Source organism: Babesia bovis, chromosome 3 (genome assembly GCF_000165395.2).
Source record: "Babesia bovis T2Bo chromosome 3, whole genome shotgun sequence".
NCBI lineage: Eukaryota > Apicomplexa > Aconoidasida > Piroplasmida > Babesiidae > Babesia > Babesia bovis.
In genome coordinates this window covers 314,232-332,071 of record NC_010575.1, presented here as the reverse complement: position 1 = coordinate 332,071, position 17,840 = coordinate 314,232, and the positions used below count along the sequence as shown (strand labels likewise).

Genomic DNA, 17,840 nt, shown 5'->3' with positions numbered 1-17,840 from the left:
ACAATCTCTAAACAACAACGAGCATTAAACTAAAAACATAATTATGGTTTAAATTAAATTGTGATAAAGGCAACGCAGAGCTGCCAACAAGCAACCGTTGTTTGTACGCACTGTACCACTCGGTGGCCTGCGTTGCTAATTTATCCCCGCGAGACACAAGGCTGACAAAAACATGAGACTTGTACCACTGGGAACTGGCAATTGCCAATTCGTATATCGTATAGAACACAAATCATGGAAATCTAAAAGTAACACACCTGGTAAGTCCCGCGTCTGAACGTACTACAATGATTCCCCGTGGATATCAGAGATATATATACCTAATAGGTGGAAATCAGATGTAATGTAATGGGTGTACGTAGATTTGTATCTATTTTTCTGGTTAATGGGTGATGTGATGTTGGAACAGTGATGTGCCCATTAAATAGAATCATTATATTATCTTGCTGATGTTTGCTTTTGGACAGTGTTTATATAGTGATGTTGGTCTAATAATATATATAGTTCCTACTGTAAATACAAATACTCAATATATGCAGCCTCATGGGACCAGTGCTATGTCCTGAAACTACCGAGAAACCCAAATTCTCCCATGACTATGCATCGAATGCTATACCATGATGAATTCTGTCTGTTTATGCAAGAGGGATGCTGCAAAAGCTCTGAGTCTTGTACACCTAAACGCGTAGGATGCCTGATAAAACGAAGTGTAGCCAACAGATTGCGAACACATCTGTCAAAGCTAATGGACAACAAATATGATGAATGCAAGCATACATCAAAACAAAAATGTGGTTGTAAACGCATGGTAATTAATGGAGATGGAGATTACGCCAATTGGTGGAAAGTAAATCTCTTTGAGTCAGAAGTCGTATATAAAAAACGTATCTACCATGTGAAAGAAGTGGCACGCAAAACTACTATCGATATAAAACCAACAGATATACAAATATTGGGAAATAATAACATCACATATGATCCGTTGAAATATGAATTGGCAATTCTGGAAGAAGATTTGTTCAACCTAGCAGTATGCGTTTCCCTCGGTAGGACAGTTATGCAAACAATCATGCAATACTATCGGAATATCTCTGTTGAAATGAAGCCAAAGTGCGGGATACTCAATTTTAGCGGATTCCCAAGTCTATTTCAAATGTGCCAACCATATAAGGCAAGAATCAGATATGAAAATATAGTGTCTTCGCAATGCCCAGAAAGTACAGATTGGATCATAAACGAAAGGGCTCAAGAAAATTACAACTCTGGATACTCACCCATCAAGCTTTTCGGGATGGAATTAGCTGATGTTAAAAAAGAGTTGCAATGTCTGGCAAAGGTGCCACAGAACAACATACGCATATTCATCAATAATGTAGAAGTGGATCCTGCAATACTGATACAGGATCAATGCGCAATGGACAATGTCGCTCGATGCCTGGTGGAAAATAAAGTCATCATGAACCGCATACTAAAGTTGCAAGCACTAGCATCAGGACAACAAATCGTAGCAAGTGTCCTGTATCTGCTTTGCAATATGGTCTATAGGTTTTTTAACGCAAAGGAAAAAATAAGAGACAAGGTTCAAAAGAAGTGGGAAGTGAGTAGCATAACACAAAACCTCATGGCTCTGTCAAAGGAGCTGCTTGCCCATGTGTTGTGCCAACACGCTAATCCATATCGCATCCAGCGTATGTTTAATATCATTGGTCGCAAATTAATATGCTCCATGTGTAATGTTCTGAAAATGCTATTGGATAACAAGACTAAGCATTTTTGTTTCTCAAAAAGGAATATATGTTTGTATCGAATGACAGGTGTCAATGACAAACGCAATTGTATACAAAGCCCTGATACACAGCTGACAATACACTCGCAAGGGCGACTTTTAAGGAATGTCGGCGCAAATGATGAAGCAGTTCAATTGGTGCTGTACAAGGAGCTAGAAACCATTCTCTCACGGATCAATGTGCACGTGGCTAATCAATATTTCAACCGAAAACATTATAGTGCACGCAAAAAAACAAGTTGTAGTAGCGAATCGCCTAAATGTAGCATGGCTGGCCGTAATCCAATAAGTAACCACCATTCGTGGAAAAGATGTAAAATGCTACTCGATCATATCGAGCAATGGATCAACCTCTATTTAGGAGGGAGAACAGCTATGGATCTATCCGTTGTGCTCAACGTCCTGTTCCATACAGGCTCCAAAGGCGAGAGAGCAGGTCCGAATTTTTTTAGATTTTCTTTAATAGATTTAGATCTGAAACCAGTGCATCGCATCCCTAGGTGGAAAGAAGATGTGCTGTTTTTGGTAAATAAACAGATCTCAACCGCTTAACGTATATCAATATTTCAACTACAGTGTACTCCATAGTTGCAGTATTATTCATGCATAGCATACAATTCAAAGCGTGTTAAGTTCTATAACGCTAAAATATTGACTAGTCAGCGGGCTCTGCGTGTTCAGTGGTTTTGTGATTTTTGCGGTGTTCATCGATATGCCAGTTGATCACAGTTTCAGCAAGTTCAAGGCTAAGCCTAGTAGTCCCAGAACCAAACACAGCACTTTGAATAGCGATACACATTTTCGATAACTGACGCCCTGAAAACCCCTCAGTGCGTTCAGCTACCTTAGCGAAAAAGTCATCATTAATATTTTCATCAATCTCAACCTTATTGCCACGAGTGGTTGGAGTCAATACATACTTTTTCATAAACATAGCTATCATGCGTTTTCTTTCCTCCAGTTGAGGAAGACCAAACTCATATTGCTCATCCATGCGGTCCAAAACGGCCTTATCCAATATCTCACGCTCGTTGGTAGCTAAAATCAAAGATAATTCCTTGCTCTCCGTTCCAGTGTGATACAAAAAGGCGGAAAGTGCATTCCGCATGTTTTCAGACATTCCATTAGCAGATGAGCGCCCCTGACGTAAAAATGCATCAGCTTCATCAATGAATAAAAGAAGACCCTTTTTGGTCTTCTTAGCCCACTTGAATAACTTGTTAATCTCACTAGCAGCTTCCTCCTGAAGAGGGCCTATATCTCCCCCCGTCATTATGGCAAAGTCCATCCCACTGTTACTGGCTAAACTACGCAAAATTAACGAGTTATAGAAATAAACATACGTCTTCGCAAACAAAGTCTTTCCTGTACCAGGAGGACCATAAAGAAGTAAATTACGGAAAGGAGCACCATTCTTCTTGGCATTCATAAGTGAGTTGGTGGTCCAGGAAAGACGTTGGTGCAAATTGTTATCAAGAACTATCTTGGTTAAAGCATTGACATTGCCAGTAGGAAAGTATCTTTTAAATAAATTGGATATGCCTCCCATGAGAGTCCATCGTGACGTTTCACGAACCAAGGGAGGTTTACCCAACCGACGTTCCTGTACATAATGCTGGTGTTAATAACCGGAAATTACCAAAATACGTCCAGCTAATCGCGTGCCGTTCTTGGCACCATATATTCCTAGTGCCAATGCACTTAGAGTAGTTACCTTGCAATAAATGTATGAACAATAAAGTCGACCTACCCCTGCAGTAAGGCGTTGCTTGTCAGCCAAAAGTGATGAAAATGCAGTGCCAAGAGATGAAAATGTTATTTGTAATGATTCTAACTTAGTTTTACGCTCCTCCACAGACCTCTCCTTCATCATCTTAACGTGAATATCAAAGTTTTTACGCTCCTGCTCTATTCGTATACGGCCCTCCTCCTGAACGCGTGCCTTAATGTTCTCACGCTCCAAAGCCTTCTCCTCTCTAATTTGAGCTTTACGCATGTTGAGAATCTCCATCTCAGTTTTCTTCCTCGCTTCCTCCTGACGCAAAAATTGCTGATGCTGCTGATTCAACCACTCTTCATTCTGACGACGTTGATCTTGTAACTTCTTCTGATAAGCTTCCGCCTCTAACTTAGCCTTATACTGAGCAGTTATTCGATCTTGCTCCTGCTGTTGAGCCATCAATTTGCGCTTCTCGTCACTTTCAACACGAGCGCGTTGAGCACCAAGCTCACTCTGACGAAGTTGCATCTGCTGTATTTCCTTCTGAATCTCATGCTGACGAGTCATCTCCTGCATCTTCGTCAATTCAAATGCTTTCTGCGCGTTAGGCGATGAATCTAGCATCTTCAGCGCCTTGGCGCCACGCTCCAACGCTGTAGGATCAACTGTATAAAATCATGCAACTAAATAGACATTCGAACTCACATTTTCCAGTAATGTTCGCATCATCATTAGGCAATGGTGGAATGGCGCTGGAAGGCACCTGAGGTGAACCAAAACCAAACATTTTGAGAAAACAAAAACAAAGTCACTCTAGGTTGAAAAGTTATATTGATCCCACGGTCTTTGTAGCCACTTTAATCGAGTAGAAATTCACTGTAGACTTATCATGGAGTAGCTACCATACGGTAATTCGGGATGTAACCAGATGCGATAAGGTCTTATGTTATAAAACATAAAAAACTCCGTGCGATGATTATGCCCTTACACCTTCTATAAAACACGGCAACATACCAACCCTAAAATGCAATAAATTGAACTGTTAACATTTAGATTATGGAGGTAATATCGTAAAAATCATAGAAGGAGGAATCCTTGCCCCCGACCCAAGTATAAAAAATGTCTACACCACCAGCCTTACACATCAACAGAAAACATCATATGAACATCATTGGAAGAATTATAAAAGCATATGTAAATAAGTATTTTATCGTAGCAATGTTTAATTCATGTGAACAGATTAATAGTGGCACTGCATATCGCAAGCTATAATTCATTATAACCTAGAGCCAGCGAAACTAAATCAATATAAATAATTGTATTTTTCATCAATATAATGAGTGACGATGTGGTATGGCAACTCGTCAGGGAAGGTTTCTGCGCCTTTAGGAAATGGTAATACATCTTACCCATATTAGATCAATGTTTTCGCAGTACCGATACAAAAGACTTCTGTAGTAATGCCTATAATGTCACGGGATTGTGCAATCGAGCAAGCTGTCCACTGGCAAATAGCAATTATGCCACTGTAATCGAAGATCAAGGTATGTTCCACAGGGTACAACGTTGTGGTCTATGTCAACGTTTCTCACCTAAAATTACGTATACACATCTTTTTGATAACTGGGTAATATTGTTTATGCAGGAACACTTTTTCTTTGTATGAAGACTGCGGAAAGGTGTCATACTCCTTCGGAGCAATGGGAACGGCTTAAACTATCGAAGAATTTGGAAACTTCATTGAACCAAATTAGTGAAGCTACTAAAGTCGGTATCGCAGAATATCTCACCGAAAAATGCCATTTGAGACTGAAAAGATGGCGTGAAGTGCTTCAAAGAATGAGGAGACAAGCACTCATACAAAAAACAAAACTTGTCCCTATTAAAAAGAAAACTGAAAGGCGTGAAAAAATACGTGAAAAGAAGGCCGAAATCGCAGCTAGATTGGATAATGCAATCGAGCAGGAACTACTTAATCGCCTTTCCAGGGTATGTTAAATATAGATACTTAATATCTTAAAGGGTACATACGGAGAATTATACCAGTTTGAACAAGATATTGATGGTGAAATTGAAAAGGAAGAAGACGAGGAAGATGTAGACTACGCAAGGAATAAATCTGTAAAGAGAAGAGGTAATTGTACATTCGTTTATATTCTACGCCTTACATGTTATCTGGTTGTATATATTGTGAACTAATAAAATCTAAATAAAAAAACATTATGTTTTAAATTGAGATGTGTTTTACGATGGTCCCATCATTAAATGCAGTTTGCAATACTCATAATCATTATTTTAATCACTCTCAGCCATGCCTCATATGGAAATTGAATATGAAGAGGATTATGAACGTGATCTGGCATAAAAACTTGCAAAGCAGATTTTTATGATGGTAAGTCGGCGTTAGGGTGGATAATATTCATCATATCCAAAAAGGCGGTCGCGATGGTGTGTCTAGGATCCAACACATTTGCCAAAGCGGTTGATTTCTGTGAACACGTTAAAAATGGTAGTTATATGTACTCAATATCTCACACAAGCATAAGTTGAATAGTAAAACGTTCGATGTATATGGATACAGCAGGGAGCAAATCTAAACATTTACCTACCTCAGCGATAATGTGATACAACCCTTCTTTGATATCAAACATATGGACGCTAGTTATTGCGTCGAATTCTTCACAGAAATCCAACCAAAAGGTATATTGGTTGTGCATATAAGTAGGTGATAAACTTGACAAAATCACCATAATGCGATAGACAGTGCGCTCGTTCAGTTCTTCGAATGCAATGTAATGTACTAGTTTCCTCAGGGGTAATGTATCACGCCGCAATGAAACAGTTCTTTTCTGTCGCAAATTTGTCATAGCCTGATAAAACCAAGCTATGTCATCCTTGGCACGCACTGCAAGATCCATAATAGAATTGCGAGGTATTCCACTGAACATTGATGGGCAGAAGGCACCCGAGAGTCCTGAATTAATAAGCAAACCCGTATTTAGAGAAGGAACACGAAATGTGAAAGCAAAAGCGCGTAACCGGGCGGGTGTTTTATGCAAATTGCGAGTTAAAAATAAGAATGGACGATCATTACGTTGAATATGTTTGCTAATCGCCAACTGTATGTCCAAAGATAGAAGGTCGAAATCCTCCAATATGCAGCATTTGCTCTTCTTGTTTGACAAGATCTCAATAATTTTGGAACAGTTTATTTCTTTGTTTGAAAGGGCAAACATCAACTCACGACAACAAATATGCTGTAAATAGGGGTTCTGCCATAATATAAAAGAATGACGGCTCCGCATGTGATCAGGATACGCTATTAAATCGATAAATGACTTGGAGGTGAATTCCTTAATGAAGTAGTAGCACGCTGTAATTAAATTTGCGCCACCAAAAAATATAACCGATGTGTTGCACAAATATTTTTGACCTGTAGTTGCATATTCCATAGAATCGACAATAATGGCTTCATCCGCGCTTGCATATTCATCATCAGGCTGGCTATTCATAGTTCCTCTAATAGAAACGTCAGTATCCATATCCGAGTCAATAGATGTGTAATAAGTATCTGAGGTATACATATTCAATGTAGATATTAAAGTACCTGATGGACTGCCGTTCGTATTCCAAAAACCTTTAACTGGCTTGGTTACTAATGCATTCCCATCATCTGAAACGCAATTCGTATTATTTACACTAATGTCGACCATATAATCAGGATATCCACATGCGTAGTTAACCGTGTTACTATCCAGTGGAACAGTGTTTTGCGATTCCCCTTCCAATGGCGTTGTATAACTGTAGCAGCCTTGTGAATTTGTGTGGCTCTCACTTTGATCGGATGCATAGTATGGTTGCATTAAATGCATACCATCTCCGTTCTGGGAAGTAACTGGTACCGTTGACGTCTCTCCCGGATATTGTGTATCATCCTCACTTCCATCAGATTCCGCAAAGTGTAAATCGTTCCCCGTAACAATTCCGTTCCAATACATATCTACCATACAGTTAGACAATGAGTAACACTTAAAGATAAAATGATTTAATCTCACAATTTTTCAAGAAAAAAACCTACCACCATGCGTTTCATAAAGCGAAGGTGCAAAACTTAGGTAATCAAACATTAGAGTTAGAAAGCGAACTTTACTTGTAGAAGCTATATGGCGGTTGGGAAGTTCTTGCTTTTTCTGGTTTAACCATTGTGTCATTGCTCTGCGCTGTGCAGCAAACTTGCGGGCTTCATGTGGCTTGAATATGGGTCCAGATAGGCCAGGACGATATGATTCCGTATGTAAAGCCGCCTTAACAAAGACAGCGCCCGCTGGAGATGCAGAACCAAAGGGAGTTCGCATTCCTTCATTGTGGCTCGCCCTGACACTGGCAACCAAACGTGGCAAAATATCGTTATAATTCAAGTCCAAAATGCGATTTGTTATTAAAGACTCTAAAAACGTTTCAAAGGAAAGGACAGGGGATCCGTCCATTATAGTCTGTACTGATCTGCGATGTGTAGTGAATATCTACCATGAATGTGTAATGTATTTAAATAGTTATGCGAAAGACAGGCATACATTATATAGCACTGTGTTTACATTGTAGATTGTCCAGAAAATCAATAGACTTTAGTAGAGGGTGTCAAATTAAAGATGGAAGGTGTGTGTAAACGTTGGTATGTCATTCAGCAACAGTTTCACTTATTTCATGGATCTCGTTTCCATCTTCTTCTAAACACCTTTGACAACGACATATGAACAAGTAATTCTGTAAATGGTCATAATGAATCCACAGTTTCACTCACATCCCATAGTTCCCTTCGGCGCTTTTCCAGTGGTAATGTGGCATCTACATATGAAATGGTTGCTTGCTCCCCTGCTGAAACTGGGCGGAGTAGTTGTACCTGTATCGTACGTTAGACAACGATATTAAAGTGACCTACTCTCGCTGTGTTGTTATCGACGTAATCAAACTCTATATTAGGCTGACATGAATGATTGAGTAATGACAAAGATTTGTATATTCCAACGCCTAGTATATCAGGTAGTTCTATACTTCTGTGTTAAAAAATCATGAAAAATCCCAATGTTTCAACGTACTGAATGTCCACATCATCATTGATGTCAAGACCTAAGCAAAATTAAAAGGAAAATAGATCTACTTGACCATATAAAAATCGCTTGATATTATCCAACTTCTGTATACATCAAAAACAATAAAAAGAGGCTAACCTCACCAAGCGCTCCTCTAATAGATGGGTTTTCCATTAGCCGTGTTAGGTGTCTGTTCAGCGGATTCTCTATCTCAATTTCGATAGAAACCAGTTCTATTTTCCCCTTAGTACTATAGTGTACGTGTAAAATTGACAAACCAGCAAATGGAGGTAGTAATCGAAACTAAAGAATTTTCTTGTAACCTCTGCGTACGCTTGCGGTATCATCTCCATATGACGCCGAACTATAGAAATCAAAAGTCCATGAGCATATAATGCACTGTAAGTAGTATATAAATTGAATCTAAGTGCTAATACCTTTCATATTTTGCACTACCGAATTCCTCAGTAGTGTCACCTTTTGGCGGTACTTCCTCCCTGAAAGACAGTGAGACATTGTTGTAACAATGAGTAAAATGAGAGTACATTTATCTAATACGTGTATAGTTAACGTGTAAGTTTTAATGAAAGCGGCATATGAGCATTTCTATGTAGATTCAAAAACCAGAAGGTGTAAACAAACATATCGTTACCAACCATGAAACGTCGTAATACTCGGACAGTTCAATAATGAAATGGTCCAATCTCTCATTATTGTCTAAAACTTTTGCGATAATAGTCATGTATATTATTCCTGAAAACAGTCATACAATGAATATCCTACATACCAATAAAGTAAAAATTTTCATTTGTTCTCAAAGCATAACTGCAATACATAAGATTCACGATATTATTTAGCCAACCTTTGCAAATCTTTCAAACCTTCGCTTTCAGTCGGGCTCAATTTTTGGCAGATGAATTTGTGAAATGAATCAGATGCCTAAATAACATTTGACGTAACAGGTTCTTATCAACCTTCAAGCACGATGAAGAACAGAAAGGGGAATTGCATGCCTCGCAATGAAAAGTCGTCTGAGTAAAGTGCTACATAAACATGAGGAGGGAAATAATCAACAAACCACGTTGTGCGGAGCAATCAAATGACATGTATCCACAGAAAGTTTGGGGTATAATCTATTGCTTGTGAAAACTTTATGAACTAGACAGTACTGTTGAATGAGATGATTAATGTTGTCCATCAAAGATCCCACAGGCCTGAAGCAATGTTCACAAAATAAACAGCCCCTTCTGAAATAACATTAAATTTATCTGTAGATATGCCTCACCGTGAAAAACTGTGGACAAAAGCATATAAAGGTTGGTCGTATAAAAACTTAGGCGTGTTGTCTAAAGTACTTTCAAAAAAACAACCGTTACCCTCATAAGCGTTAATGTACCCCTTTGTCAAGTGATCAGTTAGGTGTTTACATTCCTCATTCACCATATTTCCCGCCAGTTAGTCACTAATTTGTCTGCCATTGTGGTCAAAATTATGCTTTGGTGCCATAAGAGTAGTCCAACTCAAGAGTATCTAATAGCCACGGATGTAAAAAAGAAATGCTTATGTATCGATCTGTGAGTATATAGCATTATCCATTTGGTAGTTTAAGTGATTAAGATCTAATGTCTATTGATGGTCATTTTATCTGGAAATATTAACTGTGAATATTAATGCCAGATTCTTGTTTTGATATAATGTGGAATCATAAAAATGGTCCTTTTAGTGTATTATTTGCATTCCGTCTGTTTATATATATATATATATATAATGAGTTGTAAAATATTCAGGTCATTGTGCTGCACCCATTCCTACGTGTATCACTTTTGTTCTCAAAAATATGAACTTCGCGTATCTGATCACGTCGAACTATAGTAGATGTACCCGTCATGGGTTATTCAACTTATTATAATTTCAGTCGATGCTTAAACACGGTGTTTAATTAGTATCATAACGTAATAGTACCTTCCAGTCAAAGCGGCTTATGTAGAGTCTTTCGCGATGTTGCATAAATATATATGTATGGTAAACTATTTACGCAAAAATGCAATATTGTTATATATGTAATAGAATTACACTATATCTATGAAATGTGTAGCTCTAAAGGGGGAAAAGGAATGGATTCGTAACGCTGCACAAGGCATTGGTGTACCGGGCCACTGCGATTAAACTATATGGCCTCATTAATAATTGCAACGCTATATAGGTTTTGATTCGATAGTCACAACGATTCTTATCCAGATTGCCGTGAATCTGAATATAATATGCCATTTTAAGACCTAGTATCATAACTGGCCAGGCCGTCCCCACAGTGTCGTGTCGCAAGAAATTGGCTATCTCGTGGCCTACAATCGCTCTGTGTTAGCCAGAACATTTGGTATTATTGTGTTACAATCACTGGAAACCGGTTTTACCCTGGGTTGTTCAACATATCGTGTATATCACCGCTGTCATCGGGCCAACTGGTATCAACATGGTATGTTTTGGATTCTATATATAGCAATTAGCGGTTCTGGTGTATAACTAATGCACTAATGAGTGTAAATATATAGCGCAACCCGTTTCTGGTTCATGGGAAGTGTGTTGTTTGTATCTTTTGTACTGTGTTGATCACTATATCATATCGCAGGGTCGCGTTCGTACTAAGACCGTAAAGCGTGCTGCGCGCCAGATCGTAGAGAAGTATTACGCCAAGCTGAGTTTGGACTTCCACTTCAACAAGAAGGTTGCTGAAGAGGTAGCCCAGATCCCATCAAAGCGTATGCGCAATAAGGTTGCTGGCTTCATCACCCATCTGATGCGGCGCATCCAAAAGGGACCAGTACGTGGCATTTCATTGAAGCTGCAGGAGGAAGAGCGTGAGCGCCGCATGGACTTTGTTCCCGAACGTTCCGAGGTTGATGTGCCTCTCATCCAGGTCGACCAGGACACCGCTGACATGTTGACGTTCCTCAAGTTGAACATACCTAACGTAAAGGTTATCACTGCCAACATGCACAGTGAGGGCGTTCACCAGCGTTTCTGAAGGTCACGGTCGCCCGTCCCTAAAGCTGACATCGGACATTTAATGCTATAAAAATATACAGGTGTACATAGTGGATATTCTATGAGCTGTGATGGTGGTAGAGTAGTACTATCGAATCGCTAAACGAAGTTAAGTTATCATTATCCGGACTCACAAAGCTATTGGTATCCATGTAATTAGTTGTAGTCAAATGGTACATATCAGTTTACATTAAGCGATAAAGGACAGAGACATCGACGTTGTCTGCTGCTCTAGTATGTTATGAGAGAGGAACGCTGTTTTCAAACGGTTCCACATTATCAGAGGTAATGAACAGTATTGCTTATAATTCGATTGTACTGTGCTGTATCATACGTTTAAATTGCCCTAGTCCGGTTATAATGCACATTAGTTGGTTAGATCAACGGAAATTATATGATTAGTGGATTTGCCGCATGGAGATCCATGTCGCGCGTCACAATGGAAGGTAATGTTCGCAAAGCCATACTCAGATGTGTACTACAAAAGTTTGTATTATCTTATAGTTCATGTTCATATATTTAATGCAGTGGATAACTTCAATGAGGTCATGTCGTGTTGAATGTAGATATACTTGCCGCAGCAATTAATCCTTGATCACAGCATGGTAGCACAACCTGCTCTTGAATAAAAGGTTGGATTCACATAATTTAAAAGACACTAATGCAATGCGTGCATTGGTGATTGCGCATTCGTTGCTTTGGTAAATGAAGAATCCAGCGACATCGGTGAAGCCTTCTTAATCTCAGACCATCTGGGATTCACCGTATGTGCCTGCAAATGTAGTATTATATTGTGGATGTTATAATGCAGTTTGTGTAGCTCATGGATTTTAACGCTAACTAATCGTTGTATTCTCTGTTGCAAATATGGAGTTAAGTCATAACTCCCGTCGCTTTAACGGGTTCAGGAGGTTACTAAATGGGTCGCCGGACTTGCTATAGTAACTCACGCAGCCACTGGTAATGTCGTATGTTGTGCTTCATCTGGTACTGCTATACTCCAGGATGCTAGTAATGGACAATCCACTGGGTTGGAGCAGCAGCGGCCTCTTGTTTCTCAAGGTAGACAAGACGATGTGCAGTCTAGCGATTTCCAAAGCGACGACAATGCACCCGTGCTCCTTAGGTCACCAAGCCACCGCAGAGACAAGCCTAATCCCGTTACAGGTTATCGCAATAAACTCGATACACTAAATGGCGAATCATATGAAAAGGATATTGCTGCTATTGATTTCACCGCTATAAGTAAGGAGGATGGAAATCGAATGAAGATGCTCGTAAGGCTGAAGCATATGGGATTGAGATTTGGTGATATACCCTATGATATCGCAAAAGAACTGGTTAAATATGACAACATCGCGAAAGTGCCGCAAAAAATGCGGAGCGAATTGATTAAATATATGGTGAAGCACAGGACTGATGATCTTATATATAAATTCCCTGAGTCCATTGCATCCATGATTTTCCTATGCCGAAAATGTGGCGATCTACCGGGAAACATAGCATCCAGACTTAAGCAACCATTGACCAAACATGAATTTGGAATGTTGCTTGATGAACTGCCTGAAAACCTTGCTTCAGAGGTTAGTAAGTTTGCGAAATATGAAGATATACCGCGTGATCTGGTTAACCGGTTACAAAGTCACATGAGAAAGGAGCGTTTCTTGAATCAGCTATCATGTTTACCCAAAGTGCTTGCCAGAAGAATTTATTCATATGGGTCAATCGATGCCATTCCAACGAAGCTGCGTGAAGCAGTAAATAAGTATCTGGACATTCAACATTTTGACGACCTGGTGGCCAACCTCCCCAAGGAACTTTCTGACGAAGTTAAGCGGTGTGGATCATTCGATAAAATTCATGACGAATTGAAACATAAGATACATGACCATTATAGTAAGCACTGCTTCGACGGTACCGAAGTGAAACATCATAAAAGGTTGTCTAAGAAGAGAACGTCAACTAGGACACAAGATGATTTTGAATGATGTGGTAGTGTAATCGAGGTGACTAGGACGCTCTAAATGCAGCCCATGAAGATCCCATACGCACTGGGAATTGTGAGTGTGCCCATATCTAGTTGTTACGACCCATTTGTAATGCTAATGCCCATTGAATACAGTATCCGAGCACAGGCAGGGATTGTAGTAACATGTATCCAAATGAAAGTCCATCCAATGGTAATGGACAACTGCTATTGGATGGAATAGGACCACTCTGCTAAATTAGGAGTTATGCTACAAATTCAGGTGATTGCATATAGTTCTTCAATATGCTCGTCTAATCCGAATGGAACAATCTCTGTAGCCATGGAAAGGCGCCTAACATGATACCCAGGGGATCTGCATTCAGCCTCCAAAAACTGTTCGATTTTACTGACCATGCATCAATACTCATAACCACCCGCAGTGCGATCAACAAGGGATACTGATGGACGGCCCTTCGGTAATTGCATAGCCATGTTTGCGTATAGATGGTGGAAGCTGCCGAATAGATGAAGACACCGTGCAATACAGCGTTGTTATTCCGCCAGGAAATGATGAGTTGCAACAGCTACCACCTCAATGGCACAACACAAAACATCTAGGAAACATTCTACTGTATGGATGACCATAGACACTCATCATTACATATCAAGTGGCGTGTATCTACGCTCAACAGTTTTGTTGGATTTCATTATGACTGACTGCTGAACGCTTCCGTGTAGTTGTACCCATGGTCGGAGAAAGAACTTCACCGGGAAATGGAACATTACAGTACAAAGACACGGATTTTTGTAAATATTAGCATAGACAAATACGTCACAGACGTTTTCTTTCCAACCATGGAATATTTAACAAACACAGTTTGCGTGAATCTGTCTCATTGGTCGACTGTTTACCTGGTTGTGCCCTAAAGTTATGGTTTGTTAAAAGGGATTAATCAACCACGGTCACGGGTTATCTGCGGTACTCTTCAAGTTGGGATTTTCCTTGTAGTACGTTCCAGCCTTGTCACTAATCCAATCGCCCCAAATTTCCAAAATGTTGCATTTGTAGCCAAATGTTAGAAATGCTGCTATTACTACTAATAAGTATACAGCGAAAGGAACGTAATCTCCCACCGATGGCTCCTTATATGTCAGGTACGGAATTTCAATTGAATTCGGGCTTATAATTATAAGCGGTCCTAGTTGGGCCCAACCATATCCCACAGCTGTTCCAACTAGTAGGATAACTAAAATCATTGCCAGTACTAGCGCGGACATGTAATCGGCAGTGTAATATTTGTTGAAAGGCTTCTTGAGCTTTGTTAACACCAAAAGTTGAATGGTTACATAAATATGGAGCCCGAGTAGTTGTTTTGAGACTTCAATGCGCTCTATTGATGATGATGATGATGACCGCTGCCTGTTTTCATATTTCGCAAAAATGGTAGATACGCCTCCTGCAATGCACACAAGGGATTCCACTGCTATCACCACGTATAGGACATCCCATGATGAGCCTCCTAGTAGCTCACCACCTTCGAATTGGGCAAGGGGCCTATTTTGATGGGTAAGAATCAACAAACCAACCGATACGATAACGTGGAGCGCCATAAGCGGGTATACAACGTATTGGTGAACGTCTTTACCGTATGCCGAAAAAGTAACTGCTACTAGTGTACCAACCATCAAACCTCCTATGCAGAGGAATGCAACGTCAACAGGAGCAAATTTTATGTGACATAAGGACACCTGATAAGCACAGAGGGAAAGAGCTACCTGTAATACGTAGGCAACTGGTGCAACGTTTTTATAATGGGTCCATTTTAAAATTTGATCTTTGAATGGTATTGTTATAATTTTATCACCACATAAGATCAGGCATTCGAGGATGTATAGGGCACCGTAGAGTATGTTGAGAATTCCTACAATGTAAAACACTATCTTGCTCCTGGTGTAGCACCCTCCGAAGCAGTGGAGCTTGAAGCTTGCGATAATGAAACCAATCATGGCCAAGGCTTGTATTGATGTGAAACAAAAGACGGTAAAACCTCTGAATGGGATGTCAACACCTTCAGTCCAGCCTACGACGAAAACGTTGAGGAAGCTGCAGAAAACTACAATCCCGGCGCAAGCAATAAACCCTTTTTGGCACTGACTCAAAGAGGCGCTAATCAATCCACATTTGTATCCAAAAACATGGATTAGTATATAACATAAAAGAATGCCCAACGATATCACGTTGAACGAAGGGTCTAGGTCTCCATTTTGGAAAGTACCCTTATATTTAATCTGTGTAGCTGTCCATACGACATCATTTATTAACAAAGCTGCACAACTACCGAGGCACAAGATAATGAGACCGAAGAAGATAGCAGTACTAGGGCACAGATAGAATCCATTCTGTTCACAAGCTGACACGCTGGCTGCTTTGCCCAGGGTGCTCAACGGAACCGGTGTTTCAGTCGTCATTGCCATGGAATATTTCAGCAGAAGGATTCCATGTGCATTGTGCCTTGTGACCTTTTTCGCAGGTGTGTCTATCCCAAGACGTGCGGAAATTGGGGCATGCGATTCCCATTTGGTGGTGAATATAGGTTCTCAGTCACCTTTCATAACGCTCCTTGCCTATATGTTTAGTGTATACCATTATATTCCATATATATGTTCTAATTCTAAAGGATTTACGAAAGATTAAGGTATATTGGCAGGTGACAGTAGTTCGCACCATTGGATTTCCATCTTAGAGCCGTTTTCACGCTACTTTTGGTTGTAAGTTGAATGTTAGCAGCCAACTCCAGAACCTTTAACTAGATTCAGTCCTAGGTAATGGATTTTTACTGAGTATATTGAGGAAGGCAATTAACTATTCGAATTGGTAGTTACACATATTCACTTGGATGATGTCTATGGTTGTTTTTTGTTTTGATCATGTACATATTGTAGACGCGTTAAGAACCATTTGCCACTTCGTTAATCTCAGTTCATTTCTTACTTGTTGGTAATTTTTGCGTCAAACCTCTTCTCTACCATGCTAGCGATGCAAAATATCTCCGCGCATTATATGTTAACAGTTATAATCTATAATATATCAACTCTGCCAGTATTCTTCACATTACGTGATGTCTGAATCCTTTTGTTCATTTAATTTCATATACTTTGGTTTTCTAGCCTACCTTCTGATTGGCCACGTGTTGTCGCAAATCTGTAAGTTGAACGCTTTGTCAATGTTGTATTGTTACTCATTGTATAGCTCTTATACCAGCGAGTCGCTTATATGAATCTCTAACCTGTAAGCACAAGCATACAATATGCGAACAGGTGTAATTCAGACTCTGATTAACTACTGCTCCGCCTGGTATTAAATGGGCTATTAATGGCGAATAATCATTGCTACTCTAACATTTAATCGTCATGACAACCTTTGTGCTGCATTTTATGGATGAAATACTAGAACTTAGTACTATGTGGTATGTCTGTAGTATGGACACTTATAGTTTGAACGTCAAATTAAAAGACACTCAATTTGACGATGTTAAACTTATTCAATCTACGTACCGTTCTTATGTCAGTTGAGCTATTCTCTTTGGCATACCCACTTTTTTATATATTTCTAACAACGAGAGATCTCTATCCCAACCATTGTTCGTGGATTCACTAAGTCAACATTCGATGAGAGTGTAGTCTGAAAAATGCATCATACTATTACGATCAATACCATTTGTGCTTTTACATGGTATGAACTCTTTTTCTACATCCATATGGACACCATCGCCAGACGTTGTCTGCACCTAATAAAACCACAAAACAAAACAGCCCTGTGGATCACCAGAAGACACTTGCCTTGCTCGATATCATACATATGCCTTGATATGATATATGCTAAATAGGCTGATACAGATGTAGCAGCTGTAATTAGCATTACACATAACCGGTGCTCTACAGAATAGTATTGACCAATGGTTCCTTGCGGTAAATATCGCTAACACGAACGTAATTACCACAATCAGCACATTGTTAAGGCATGATAGATCACTTGCTACCTCACCAAGTGCTATTGTCTCCTTTTGACCATGATACGGTGTGATAAATATATATATATATATATATATATAAGTGGTGTCATAGGCACATGAGATCTCTTACTGTCCATTATAGAAGCATATTCCATTGTAGATCCACCACGGGTTATGCCTTCATTTGCATTGTATCACATTATAACTAACGGTATAATGA

General features: G+C 39.6%; 8 protein-coding genes across 8 annotated transcripts; 4 read left to right on the top strand and 4 right to left on the bottom strand.

The window, feature by feature from the left end:
- The first annotated feature begins 12 nt into the window (after positions 1–12).
- Positions 13–2,348, top strand: BBOV_III001390 (Inositol-pentakisphosphate 2-kinase family protein). Its single transcript, XM_001611224.2, has 2 exons — positions 13–260; positions 540–2,348. Exons 1-2 carry the CDS (start codon positions 173–175, stop codon positions 2,336–2,338), a joined length of 1,887 nt encoding a protein of 628 aa, XP_001611274.2. The 5' UTR covers positions 13–172; the 3' UTR covers positions 2,339–2,348.
- An 83-nt stretch (positions 2,349–2,431) lies between these two features.
- BBOV_III001380 (ATPase family AAA domain-containing protein 3A/B) lies at positions 2,432–4,583 on the bottom strand. The gene is made up of 5 exons (XM_051767293.1): positions 4,212–4,583; positions 3,537–4,171; positions 3,426–3,500; positions 3,130–3,389; positions 2,432–3,093 (listed from the first exon to the last, which is right to left on the bottom strand). The coding sequence occupies exons 1-5, from the start codon at positions 4,291–4,293 to the stop codon at positions 2,442–2,444; spliced, it is 1,704 nt and encodes a 567-aa protein (XP_051623396.1). The 5' UTR covers positions 4,294–4,583; the 3' UTR covers positions 2,432–2,441.
- Positions 4,584–4,698: 115 nt separating this feature from the next.
- Positions 4,699–6,067, top strand: BBOV_III001370 (Ribosomal L28e family protein). The gene is made up of 6 exons (XM_001611222.2): positions 4,699–4,901; positions 4,941–5,050; positions 5,152–5,495; positions 5,529–5,640; positions 5,816–5,898; positions 5,943–6,067. The coding sequence occupies exons 1-5, from the start codon at positions 4,843–4,845 to the stop codon at positions 5,869–5,871; spliced, it is 681 nt and encodes a 226-aa protein (XP_001611272.1). The 5' UTR covers positions 4,699–4,842; the 3' UTR covers positions 5,872–5,898; positions 5,943–6,067.
- Positions 5,761–8,083, bottom strand: BBOV_III001360 (uncharacterized protein). Its single transcript, XM_051767861.1, has 4 exons — positions 7,585–8,083; positions 7,114–7,506; positions 6,116–7,077; positions 5,761–5,995 (listed from the first exon to the last, which is right to left on the bottom strand). Exons 1-4 carry the CDS (start codon positions 7,991–7,993, stop codon positions 5,891–5,893), a joined length of 1,869 nt encoding a protein of 622 aa, XP_051623395.1. The 5' UTR covers positions 7,994–8,083; the 3' UTR covers positions 5,761–5,890.
- Positions 8,084–8,153: 70 nt separating this feature from the next.
- On the bottom strand, positions 8,154–10,359 carry BBOV_III001355 (SET domain family protein). The gene is made up of 15 exons (XM_051767357.1): positions 9,882–10,359; positions 9,766–9,843; positions 9,675–9,729; positions 9,571–9,639; positions 9,459–9,535; positions 9,384–9,421; positions 9,253–9,349; positions 9,034–9,093; positions 8,875–8,995; positions 8,735–8,839; positions 8,670–8,700; positions 8,603–8,633; positions 8,446–8,560; positions 8,308–8,406; positions 8,154–8,270 (listed from the first exon to the last, which is right to left on the bottom strand). Exons 1-15 carry the CDS (start codon positions 10,037–10,039, stop codon positions 8,184–8,186), a joined length of 1,221 nt encoding a protein of 406 aa, XP_051623774.1. The 5' UTR covers positions 10,040–10,359; the 3' UTR covers positions 8,154–8,183.
- A 602-nt stretch (positions 10,360–10,961) lies between these two features.
- BBOV_III001350 (putative 40S ribosomal protein S17) lies at positions 10,962–11,689 on the top strand. The gene is made up of 2 exons (XM_001611220.1): positions 10,962–11,069; positions 11,223–11,689. Exons 1-2 carry the CDS (start codon positions 11,067–11,069, stop codon positions 11,616–11,618), a joined length of 399 nt encoding a protein of 132 aa, XP_001611270.1. The 5' UTR covers positions 10,962–11,066; the 3' UTR covers positions 11,619–11,689.
- Positions 11,690–12,873: 1,184 nt separating this feature from the next.
- BBOV_III001340 (uncharacterized protein) lies at positions 12,874–13,656 on the top strand. The gene has a single exon (XM_001611219.2). The coding sequence runs from the start codon at positions 12,904–12,906 to the stop codon at positions 13,624–13,626; it is 723 nt and encodes a 240-aa protein (XP_001611269.1). The 5' UTR covers positions 12,874–12,903; the 3' UTR covers positions 13,627–13,656.
- Positions 13,657–14,550: 894 nt separating this feature from the next.
- Positions 14,551–16,142, bottom strand: BBOV_III001330 (putative integral membrane protein). The gene has a single exon (XM_001611218.2). It carries the CDS (start codon positions 16,080–16,082, stop codon positions 14,571–14,573), a length of 1,512 nt encoding a protein of 503 aa, XP_001611268.1. The 5' UTR covers positions 16,083–16,142; the 3' UTR covers positions 14,551–14,570.
- Between the last annotated feature and the right edge of the window lie 1,698 nt (positions 16,143–17,840).

Coding starts and splice junctions, on each gene's coding strand:
- BBOV_III001390 (XM_001611224.2), top strand. CDS start 173: ATGAGACTTGTACCACTGGGAACTGGCAATTGCCAATTCGTATATCGT. Junction 261..539: donor ATCTAAAAGTAACACACCTG/GTAAGTCCCGCG, acceptor CAATATATGCAG/CCTCATGGGACCAGTGCTAT.
- BBOV_III001380 (XM_051767293.1), bottom strand. CDS start 4,293: ATGTTTGGTTTTGGTTCACCTCAGGTGCCTTCCAGCGCCATTCCACCA. Junction 3,501..3,536: donor AGCAACGCCTTACTGCAGGG/GTAGGTCGACTT, acceptor ATTTATTGCAAG/GTAACTACTCTAAGTGCATT. Junction 3,390..3,425: donor GATTAGCTGGACGTATTTTG/GTAATTTCCGGT, acceptor CATTATGTACAG/GAACGTCGGTTGGGTAAACC.
- BBOV_III001370 (XM_001611222.2), top strand. CDS start 4,843: ATGAGTGACGATGTGGTATGGCAACTCGTCAGGGAAGGTTTCTGCGCC. Junction 5,051..5,151: donor CACTGTAATCGAAGATCAAG/GTATGTTCCACA, acceptor TTGTTTATGCAG/GAACACTTTTTCTTTGTATG. Junction 5,641..5,815: donor TAAATCTGTAAAGAGAAGAG/GTAATTGTACAT, acceptor AATCACTCTCAG/CCATGCCTCATATGGAAATT.
- BBOV_III001360 (XM_051767861.1), bottom strand. CDS start 7,993: ATGGACGGATCCCCTGTCCTTTCCTTTGAAACGTTTTTAGAGTCTTTA. Junction 7,507..7,584: donor GCTTTATGAAACGCATGGTG/GTAGGTTTTTTT, acceptor ACTGTATGGTAG/ATATGTATTGGAACGGAATT. Junction 7,078..7,113: donor TACGAACGGCAGTCCATCAG/GTACTTTAATAT, acceptor TGTATACCTCAG/ATACTTATTACACATCTATT.
- BBOV_III001355 (XM_051767357.1), bottom strand. CDS start 10,039: ATGGTGAATGAGGAATGTAAACACCTAACTGATCACTTGACAAAGGGG. Junction 9,536..9,570: donor GTTCTTCATCGTGCTTGAAG/GTTGATAAGAAC, acceptor AATGTTATTTAG/GCATCTGATTCATTTCACAA. Junction 8,407..8,445: donor TCGATAACAACACAGCGAGA/GTAGGTCACTTT, acceptor CGTACGATACAG/GTACAACTACTCCGCCCAGT.
- BBOV_III001340 (XM_001611219.2), top strand. CDS start 12,904: ATGAAGATGCTCGTAAGGCTGAAGCATATGGGATTGAGATTTGGTGAT.
- BBOV_III001330 (XM_001611218.2), bottom strand. CDS start 16,082: ATGGCAATGACGACTGAAACACCGGTTCCGTTGAGCACCCTGGGCAAA.